Raw genomic sequence first — 11079 nt, forward strand, 5'->3', positions numbered from 1 at the left:
TCTGTTCTTTTAAACTTCTCTGTCTCCCTTCAGCATTTTTTTTAATTAATCCCTTTCCGTCTTCCTTTCTAATCAGAGGTACGCCTACCTTGAATTGCTGTTGATGAAATTTATTTGATCATTGCTGGTTTTTCTTTCCTGCAAGCCTTCCTCTCCTCCATTCTACTTCATTCAGTGGTTTTAAACTTCCTTTCAGTCCTTTCTTCTTTCAGTCTTCCTTCAATCCTTTTTCTCAGACTTGTTCTTTAGTCCTTTTTCCTTCAGTCTCTCATCCCTTTTTAAGCCTTGTTTTCTGCAGATCCTTTAAGATTTAAAGCTTAACTTGTGTAAGAATATCACTAAATGAGCTTTTATATTTATCCTCAAAAATTTATTAAAATCTGTAAATTTAATTATTACAGAAAAGTGTTGAATTTAGACATAAATTCTTTCAGAACTCTATAGAAGCAATGTTCTTCATGTGTTTTTTTTCCTCGTTTCTTTTGTTCCAGGCTTTGGTGAGGGGCAGTGGAAAGCTGGTCCTGTTGGACAAACTGCTGACCCGACTCCGCGAACGAGGCAACAGAGTCCTGATCTTCTCCCAGATGGTCAGGATGTTGGACATACTGGCTGAATATCTCACAAAGAAGCGATACCCTTTTCAGGTGAGATTTGAACGTTTCATCCATATTCTGCTCAAATTAGCTTTGACACTAGCTTCGGCTAGAAGAACATGGGGACCTCTATTCAATCAGTGGGATGTAAAAACAGAAGATACTGAATTTGAAACGTTGCGGTCTCGCTGTCCTGTTTAAAGTAAAGCTTCTTTTAGTGTCACTAATCTAAAGGAAGTGGCTTCTTTCTGAAAACAGATTTTGGTTTTTGACTCTTGCTGTATACATGTTTACACTGAAGGGTCCTTTAGAGGTTGCACTCAGCAGGATTAGTCTCGGATGTCAGCGTTGTTGGACATGGGCTTGGGTTTATTTATACCAACAAGTTATTTGCTGCTGCAGACCAGCAGGAGGTTTTGCAAGTCACCCGACTTAGATTGTTTCCTTTGACTCGGTCGCTGCGTTACTCTGTTGTGGTCGGTCTGCAGAAAGTAACCGGAGCATATTTAAAATATGAACCTAACTGTTTGCAGCGGCTGGATGGTTCAATAAAGGGAGAAATCCGAAAGCAGGCACTGGACCACTTTAATGCAGAGGGATCAGAGGTATGCCTACTTTAAATTGTTGTTGATGAAAGTTGCAATTTCTCTCATAATATTCTGTCAAATCTTTTGCATTTTCCTTGACTTTAGACTCTAATAACACCATTACCTGGAATGGAGTCTGACCCGGAATGTTTTGTCCGGAAACACTGAGGTTTTTTTTGTTGCGTTGCGTTTGTTTTGCAGGACTTCTGCTTCCTGTTGTCCACCAGAGCTGGAGGTTTGGGTATTAACTTGGCCTCGGCAGACACTGTCGTCATATTCGACTCAGACTGGAACCCTCAGAACGATCTGCAGGCCCAGGCCAGAGCCCACAGGATCGGACAGAAGAAGCAGGTAATTTAAAGTCCTAAATTTATCCGGCCTTTCTGTTATTGATCTTAAATTTCATTATGTTGTATAAATTTGTGCATGCATCTCTTCTTCTATTGGCTAGTTTTATTCCTTTTTACTGTATATATTCATATTTTGTCAATACGACTGCAGTCATTTGTTTTGTGGTTTGGCGTTAATGCTAGCACGTTAGCGTGCTTCACGCTGTGAGAAAACTGTAAGACTCATGAGTAAAGATGCATCAATCAGGCTTTTATAGGCTGATTAAGATTGTGGGGTGATTATCCCCATATTTACATTAAAGCATAAATCCTCCCAACCTTTTCTTTGATTTACTAAATTCACAAAATGTGGACTAAAATAAATATTCTTGGTGGCGGAATCTAAGACAGCTGAAAGGTAATCAAGGGAAAGTCCTGTGATTTTAATCCATGTTTTATTGTTTCATTGTTTTATTTTAACATTGTGTTTCCTCGCAGGTGAATATATATCGGCTCGTCACTAAAGGAACGGTGGAAGAGGACATCATCGAGAGGGCAAAGAAGAAGATGGTTTTGGACCATCTGGTCATTCAGAGAATGGACACGACAGGTCGAACGGTTCTGGATAACAACTCAGGAAACTCAAAGTGAGACTTGCAGTAATTACAGCTAATCAGCTCGTTTTATATGATTTTTTATTTTATTTTTTTACATTTTCTTCTTGTTTTTTTGACAGTTCAAACCCCTTCAATAAGGAAGAACTGACTGCTATTCTCAAGTTTGGTGCTGAAGATCTGTTCAAAGAGGCAGAGGGAGAGGAGTCCGAGCCACAGGTAAGACAATAAGGGGGTTACTATGATTTGGACTGGAATGTTTTGCTATGTTTTTGACTGTTAAACACATTTTCTCATTTTCAGGAGATGGATATAGAAGAGATCCTGAGGTTGGCAGAAACAAGAGAAACTGATCAAGGCTCCAGCGCTACAGATGAGCTTCTATCACAGTTTAAGGTGCCTGCATTGACTGTTTTATTTATTTTTTGTTACATAAAGCTAAAATGTATTATGGCTGAAATTATAAATAGTGATTAATCTATTAATCAACTCAACTAATTCAGAAAGCAATTATTAACTTGAGTATACAAACTCCAAACAAGGCTATTTGGTGGAAGAACGGCACAATCAGATTTAATTAAGCCAAAACTGTGCAAAAGATATAAACATTTTCCATTTAAGGTGAAAAAATGTTCATTGTCTGTAAATCTGTTCTACCCAGAACTCCTCAAGTGGCATTTTTGTTTCACCTGGTTCAAATGATGTTAAAAAATTTAGATTAAGTAACTTGCTATCCAATTATTAATCGTTTAATCAAAAAATATTCAACAGAATTAGTAGGGTTTTAGTAGAGTAATAGTGCAGCGATTGTTTGTAGCTGCAGATGGCTCTTTTGCTACAAATGATTTGAAAAAATTTAATTGAATTATTTGCCTATTTACATGTCAAATTCTGTATCTAATATTGTATAAAAAAGGCTCGAGTGGTTAAATGGAAAATCTGCAGAATGTGCCTGTTTTGTCATTTTAATCGTCAGAATAATTGATAAGATAATCGATTACTAGAATAATCATTAACTGCAGTCCTAAAATATATTTGTTAAGCTCTCCTCCTTCCTTTCAGGTCGCCAACTTCTCCAGTATGGAAGACACCACTCCGGAGTTTGAGGAGAAGCCCATACGGGAATGGGACGACATCATTCCTGAGGAGCAGCGCCGTAAAATTGAGGAGGCGGAGAAGCAGCGGGAGATGGAAGACATCTTCATGCTGCCCAGGAGCAGGAGCTCCAACAAGAGGGTAGGGCTTAGAGGCAATTTAGTGTTGGGTTGAGATCTTGTGTTCTTAGAATCAAAAAGTTAAACTATTTTCACTCAATAATGTCAGAAATAAGGAGAATTGTGCATAGTCATAAAGATCTCAGGCAGATATCTTATTTGGCTCAAAGCCAGTTTGACTCTTAACAACGCTGCTTTTTCAGGCTCAAGCCAATGACAGCGACAGCGATGTGGGCTCGAAGCTGAAGCAGCGCTCGTCTGGCTCAGACAGCGAGACGGATGACAGCGACGACGACAAGAAGCCAAAGAAAAGAGGCAGACCTCGAGCTCGCAAAAACAACGTGGAGGGCTTCACCGATGCAGAAATCCGCAGGTACAGTATTTAACTGTCTTACATGAAATCAAACAGAATCAGATCCATTTAGGAGGATGATATAAATCTATTCCATATCCCTTTAACAGATTCATTAAAGCCTATAAGAAGTTTGGATCGCCACTGGAGAGGTAAATTTAATGAGAAATCACTCAGCTGGAGTTTCACCAGCTTTATATTTGACAAACACACTTCCTGTTTCCAGACTGGAAGCCATCGCCCGAGACTCTGAGTTGGTGGACAAATCCATCGCAGACCTCAAGAGGCTGGGCGAACTGATTCATTCCAGCTGCGTCACGGCCGTGCAGGAACACGAGGAACAGCTCAAAGAGAACCCAGTTGAAGGTTTGTAGCTTGTGTTTATTTTGAAAATAAAACTTGATTTTCCCACTTATTAGCCAAAAGAATTACAAAAATAATGTTTTTCTTTCAGCCAAAGGTCCTGGGAAACGCAGAGGAATCAACATTAAGATTTCAGGAGTTCAGGTCAATGCCAAGTCAATCATCCAGCACGAGGAGGAGTTTGAGCCGCTTCACAAGGTCGTACCCCTTAACCCCGCTGAGAGGAACAAGTGAGAAACTTCTATCTTTCTCTGCTCTGCCACATTGTGGTGTTTCTGAAGAGTCTATCTCTGTTGTTCAGTTTAAAGTAAATGCGCCCCCTTCCTTTAGGTTCATACTGACTTGCAGGGTTAAAGTCGCCCACTTCGATGTGGAGTGGGATCTGCAGGACGACACTCAGCTTCTACTGGGCATCTACGAGCACGGCTTTGGAAACTGGGATCTGATAAAGACAGATCCTGACCTGCAACTGGCTGATAAGGCAAGTTTAATTATCTTCCACCGCTTTGAAGTCCCAGAACCTTCATGAAGAGTTTTATTTAATGATTAATTAGCTTCTTAATATTTAAAAACTGAAATTGTGTCCTACTCTGACTAAAATAATGGAAAATGAATTATTACAGTCATAATTAAGCCTGTCACAATAAGCAATAAATCAATTTAATGATAAATGTGATGACAGTTGACATTAACTGCCAAGGCAATAGTTAATTTTAACTGTTGCTAAAGAGATTAATATCATTGAAAAGTCAACATTTTGAGAAGTGCTGCAAACATTTGACTCTTAGTACAAAGTAGTTTGCACTACCTGCCACTTTTTCTGTTTTCCATGTCAAAACTGAATGTTTTTTTTTTTTAAATGCAATTTTGGTTATAGAGACGCTATAATTCTTTTTATTTGTTGTTTTGTTTGTTTATTTTGTATATTTAAAATGCTTTCCAGTTCCAGTGTTAATGTTAATGAATTGTAGTCCAGAAAATATGGTAGATGGTTTTATCTTTAGATGTAAACACAGGATTTGAAGAAATAACAATTTTTTAATTAGTTTTGAAGCACATGTACTGTTCTCCTGTTTGTAGAGTAACACTGAGAATATAATTAGCTGATAATTAGTTGTTTTCCTTTCCCACCCTGCACTCAGCTCTCTACTCATAACCTCCTTGCTCAAATTTAAAACATTGACATCTGACCTTTTTGGTCAGTAGCTCTTTTAAAAACAAACAGGAATTGTAAAATCTAACATTTCTTGTCCTTCTGCACAGATTCTTCCAGACGACCCAAACAAGAAGCCTCAGGGCAAGCAGTTGCAGGCGAGAGCTGAGTATTTGCTCAAGCTGCTTAAGAAAGAGCAAGACAACGCGATTCTATCTAAATCCGGAGAGGAGGTGAGCTGCTGGTCATCAAATAGCAGTTTCTCCTGAGTGTGATTTAAATATTTCATTTACACCACTTTGCTTTTCTGGTCTCTTCTTCCAAGGTTAAGGTGAAGAAGAGGAAGCCCCGAGCTAAGAAGGAAGCCAAGGTTCTCAAAGACGAGCAGGGCAACGAGATCTCGTCCCCCCGGCTGTCCGATAACCCGTCAGAGGAAGGAGAGGTCAAGGTCAGTCAGCTCCTCAGAGGCTCCACAATTAACTGATTTTAATTTTTCTCACATCTGGAGTAGATATTTAAATTCTTTTTTTGGGGGGGGTTAAAATGAGATTTTTTTAAGAGTCATACTACATGTGAATTTTAATAAACTGTCTTATTTGTGCAATGACAATAACTCATTTTTATATCTAAATTGCTGAGTGATTACAACCACATTGATAGTTTTATGATGCGATGTAAGCGTTGTAAACCTTTTCACTTAATGTCTGTGTCAGCATACTAAGGAGTAGTTTAAAGTAGAGTTTAATTTCTTAATATTTGCATTCCTTGACCTTCCACTCATTGTTTTCCTCATGGCTTTGTGTTTTGAGCAGGAAGAGGGAGCGGAGAAGTCTCCTGTGAAGAAGAGGCAAAAGAAAAAAGATAACAAGGAAAACAAAGAAAAACAGGGAACACCTAAAAAAGAGAAAGATGGAGACAAGGAAAAGAAAACCGCCAAGCCCAGAAAGGAGAAGGTATCTCAGAACTTTACCTCTAGAATTCAGTGGTTTTTATGGAATAAGTCTATATATTCATACCAGATAAATGATTTAGAAACATCCTTGTCAGTGTAATCCCTTACTGTTGTATATTTTTGTTTGCCAGGCTAAGGCAGCCAAAGGGAAGAAGACTCAAGGTCCAGTTCACATCACAGCCGGTTCCGAGCCCGTTCCCATCGAAGGAAAGGAGGATGACGAGCTCGACCAGGAAACCTTTAGTATTGTGAGTTGAGCAACGATTCAGTGAGACGGGTTTCTTACTCTTCCCTGCATAGGCATTAGTGCATGACGTTCTCGTTTGCAGTGTAAGGAGCGCATGCGGCCGGTGAAGAAGGCCCTCAAGCAACTGGACAAACCCGATGAAGGACTGTCCGACCAGGAGCAGCTCCAGCACACACGCACATGCCTGCTGAAGATCGGAGACCGAATCACAGAGTGCCTTAAAGCGTACAGCGACCCCGAACATGTCAAAATATGGCGCAGGTAAAAAAAAAAAAAGTGATATCTTGGTTGAATTAAACATCAAACTCCTCTGGTCTGCTCTTCTAATTATTTTCTGTCATTTGTTGTTTAGGAATCTCTGGATTTTTGTGTCAAAGTTTACAGAGTTCAGTGCCAGAAAGCTGCACAAGCTTTACAAAATGGCTCAAAAGAAGCGATCGCATGATGAAGAGGTAAGTTGGAGCATATTGGTCGGAACACGAGCTGCCGTGTGTTATCGCCACTAAATACATCGTGACGTTTCCAGAAGGAGCACAAGAAGAAGGACGATTCCTCAGGGAGGATAAAATCCTTCAGACCAGAACCTTCGGGGTCCAGTCGAGACTCCACAGGCATACCGTCCTCCAAATCCGCTCCTCTCCCGAGCCAATCAGGAACACACGGACACCACAGGGAACCATACAACGCTGCTAACAAACGACACTTTGGCAACAACGGTGCGTGTGGACCAGCTGCCTTACTTCAAAGCCCAAACAATTCTTTTAAAATTCCAAACAAGCAAAACCATCACTATTCAACTGTTTGTTTTTTTCACAGATCGAGGAGACTGGCCGAGAGACCGTAAATACGGTTATCAAGGAAACAGCAATCAGCCTTGGCAGGGAGACCGCCACCATCCATACGACCCTCATCGTTACAAGGATCACTACGGAGATCGACGTCCCCACGGAGACGCGTATCGAAGCTCAGGAGGTTACCGTAACAACACCTCTCCTCGAAAAAGGCCGTATGAGCAGTACGGCAACGACAGGGACCACAGGGGACATCGGCCCTATTATGACAGGTGGGATGAGACCTTTTCATCTCACTTTACTACATGATCGTTACATAGAGGAAAAATATATGACACCGGCCCAGGGTGGCATTCCATCAGGGAGTAGCATGAGCAAGTTATTTAAAAAAAAAAAAAAGAGGAATATGGATTTCCTTTTTACTCATCATTGGTTCAAAATTAGAAACGCTTTTGAAATAAATATATTTATAAATATTTATAAATTTCTAAATATATTTATAAAAATATAGCATGAAAAAAAAAATACAGGCAGCTTACACCTGAACTAAAATATTACATACTGATCAGGTTGTTTAAAACACTTTTTTGATTTCTGAAAGTCAAAACATATTATTTTGTTTATGAGAACAAAAAACTACATGTGTACAAAAAAAAGAGGGGCTCATACAGGGCATGGTTTATTCAACGACTGCTACAGTATCTGTGTGAGGGAAGGAGGGATAAGGAAAATAAAGGAAAACATTTTACTGGTTTAAACAAAACCAAGGAACACTTTTTGATTAAATTTAGAGGCTTGGAAAAACTTGAAATGAAAATGTTCAAATTTGGTAGGAAGTGGTTCCTAAACTCATCAACGTTCGTCATTTAAAATTTACGCCCTATTTAGCTGGTCAACAGCAGGGCAGGAAAGTCGATTTTTTTTTCTCAAGAAGCATCTGAAAAGTTGTTTAGCTGGCTTTCTAAAACATTACGCTGTAACCTCCAGAGGTTACAGCTTCACCATCAGAAGCCAGAAAAGGTCGATGATGAGGGAACTTTCTGTTCTGAATGCTCTATCCAACAATATTAGAGTTGAGTGGAAGAACTATAATATTTTTCCTCTATGTAAAAGTGTGGTAGAAAAAACATTTAAAATATAGGAACATTTTATTGGTCTTATGTAATACTCAAATTTTATGAAGACAGAATTTTGGTTTTTATTTGCTATAAGCCATTTGGATCAATATGAAGGGGAATAACATCTTTAAATATATCACCAATAATTCTAATAACTAATTGTAACTCCCTATAATATTTTAAACACATGGACATGGAAAATATATATTTTTTAAATTCAGCAATCATGTGATCTTTTTCAGTTTAAAAAAAGTGAATCCTGAATAATGTCTTTCAGGCACCCGGACAACAAACGGAGACGCCCCGATGAGTTCCACCCCAGTTACCACCAGGGCAGGGACGGCCCTCCTCAGGACTTCAGGAGGACGCCGGATCACAGAGCACAGGGTCCGCCGGGGCCGGAGCATTACAACCGGCCCTTCCACCCAGACAAACCCCTCCCGCTGATGGACCCCCGCTCCCCGCAGGCTCAGAAGTCTCCGCAGGACTCCCGCTCCCCGCTGGAACGCCCCATGGATCCTGGCCTTATGGCGGATCCAAACTGGAACAGCAGGAAAACATAGAGCCTCCAGGGCCATGAGGAGTCTCCTTTTATAAGCTGACTGTTAAGAAAGGGAATCAACATGTACCGTCTTTACCAGCAAACTTTCTCCCAGTGTTTGTGATTGTAAGATGGAAGGAAATGAACTAAACTGTGCATCTTTATTTAAATGACCTGCCTCCTCAGTTGATTATGAAGCAACTGAGTGGAATGACTGCGGAAACTTAGTCCTATGGACTATTAGAAGGGAGATTTGGATCCATGAACAGATGAATGATCTCACTCCTAAAAGTGCCTGAAAGTGTTGGCCTTCTGAAGGGTAAATGTACGGGAATGTTCCCGGAGCAACCATGGACACTTGTTTTTTTTTTTCCTGTGCTTAGCTTTAAGTATTGCAAAAAGATGTCATCAGAAGTTGAATGTGTTAATCATTTGCACCTTGGAAACATGTTGACCATGTAGCTGAAGAGAATCACGGAGTTTTCACTGTGCAGATGAAGAGAATTTCGTCTGAGGTTGCTGGAAATTTGATTAAACAAGCCGGCATCACTCAGGAGAACTTTTGAATTTTTTTTTTTGTTTTAAATCCAATTCACATTTCTCATGTGTACCGTTATGTACCATTTCTGTAACTATGTATCTATGCCAGTCATTGCCATCCCTTCCGCTCTGTTCACTTTAAAGTCTTTCCTCGCCAATATTGAAGCTATCAAAGCAGTATTTATTATGACTTTTTCAGGAGTTCATAACACTATAAATCCAAACAATCCTTTATTATGTCTTGCAGTATTATGATGGCTTAGAAATGGTACTTTGCTTCTTTAAGTAATTCACCTTTTCTTCCCTAATCAGGCGTTATGTTTCTACCCACAGATGGTTGTGCACTGCTGTTATTTGTTACTCCTGTGCCAAATCTGCTTTCATCCCACCTTTATTCTGGTCTCTTTAAGCTTCTTTAAGTACCATTTCTGTTTCCAGGATCAAACTGCAGAACGGTTAATGAATAGTCCTGACAGAATATGAAAGTGCTGCTCTTAGCTAAATTATAAATTGATTAAAAGCTCAAAAAATGATAACATATTCTGGTAATTAATGTAGATTTCTGGTAGAACGGCTGATTTTAGGGGCAAAGTGTAAAAACCATGGTATGAAATGTTTGATATTTTGGGGGGAGCGGGGGCACTTACAGTCAACTTCTTACAGTGAACAACCAGCTGTTGTTTTTCTCCCACTCAAAACAAACGTTCCTGTATTATGTTCTGTAAGAAAGTTTAAATAATTTATATTTGTGACAAAACCACCCTTCATGACAAAATTTGCTGTACATATGTCTGGACATATGTAATAAACTTTGTTACACAAAATATGCCTATTGTTGACACCAGGCTCAATCTAAAATCACAATTGGAACAACAATGTTTTTGATGCTCCTTAATCGTATCATAGTGTTTTTTTTGGGTTTTTTTTACTTAAATAGTAGACAAAATTAAAAATTCACAATTTTATTCAGATTTATTTATTATTACTTCACCAGCTGAACACTAAACGGTAGTTTTGCACCGTTGCCTTATAAAAAAAAGAAAGGAATATTGGTTTCTTTTTCTATTTTCTGGGTCTAGAAAATGTTTTAGTTCATTTTTACTGACCTGAACAAGAAAATGGCAAATCTTTCTTTCAAAACACTTGGTACATTATTGTGTTTAGCCAAGTTTGATAAGTGGTCTAATGCTGAATAAAGGTGTTGGTGTTAGTGGTCCTATTTACGAGCAATAGTCTAAATGAAGCCAAATTTTTTGTTTTCTACTTAATTTCCATTTTTAGGAAAATTGAAACTTACCTCCATTTTGCAAAAGCTTTGCCAAATGAATGCATGCATTCATCTATGACTATGTTTACTAGTACTTCTTGAAAAGGTTTGGAAAAGGCCTTTTTCTAACTTGTATCCTAAATGTAACATTTATTTGAGGTTACATTTCATTGTGAAAAAATTCCATCTTCACATTTTTTAATATTTTACTTTTAAACAAGGTTGCTGGTTTCATACTTATTGGCGTGTAGAACTAAAATATTTGCCTGGTTTCTTTTGTAAAATAAAAGCCAAAATATTGTATAGTAAGCTGGTATTAGCAAGGGGAAACGGTTAAAAAGCAAGAGTACTTAGGTTTGTCATTAATTTTCACATTTGTCTTGCCTCAAGTTATGCTACTTTAGGCACCGTGAATTTT

The 11079-nt window shown here is 38.9% G+C and overlaps 1 protein-coding gene across 2 annotated transcripts in view; it reads left to right on the forward strand.

The window, feature by feature from the left end:
• The window catches only part of chd2 (chromodomain helicase DNA binding protein 2), a 30318-nt gene extending 19697 nt beyond the window's left edge, over positions 1-10621 (forward strand). For both annotated transcript variants that reach the window (XM_028037685.1, XM_028037690.1), the window contains 21 exons: positions 492-644; positions 1127-1198; positions 1382-1531; positions 2008-2156; positions 2246-2342; positions 2427-2519; positions 3186-3359; positions 3541-3710; positions 3800-3841; positions 3916-4055; positions 4144-4282; positions 4383-4533; positions 5316-5438; positions 5531-5653; positions 6018-6158; positions 6289-6405; positions 6487-6665; positions 6757-6856; positions 6931-7120; positions 7221-7467; positions 8591-10621. In XM_028037685.1, the coding sequence (XP_027893486.1) occupies positions 492-644; positions 1127-1198; positions 1382-1531; positions 2008-2156; positions 2246-2342; positions 2427-2519; positions 3186-3359; positions 3541-3710; positions 3800-3841; positions 3916-4055; positions 4144-4282; positions 4383-4533; positions 5316-5438; positions 5531-5653; positions 6018-6158; positions 6289-6405; positions 6487-6665; positions 6757-6856; positions 6931-7120; positions 7221-7467; positions 8591-8876 (3036 nt within the window). In that variant the 3' untranslated portion in view covers positions 8877-10621. The remainder of the gene's footprint in view (positions 1-491; positions 645-1126; positions 1199-1381; positions 1532-2007; positions 2157-2245; positions 2343-2426; positions 2520-3185; positions 3360-3540; positions 3711-3799; positions 3842-3915; positions 4056-4143; positions 4283-4382; positions 4534-5315; positions 5439-5530; positions 5654-6017; positions 6159-6288; positions 6406-6486; positions 6666-6756; positions 6857-6930; positions 7121-7220; positions 7468-8590) is intronic.
• The last annotated feature ends 458 nt before the right edge of the window (positions 10622-11079 follow it).

Source organism: Xiphophorus couchianus, chromosome 2 (genome assembly GCF_001444195.1).
Source record: "Xiphophorus couchianus chromosome 2, X_couchianus-1.0, whole genome shotgun sequence".
In the NCBI taxonomy this organism is placed as follows: Eukaryota; Metazoa; Chordata; class Actinopteri; order Cyprinodontiformes; family Poeciliidae; genus Xiphophorus; species Xiphophorus couchianus.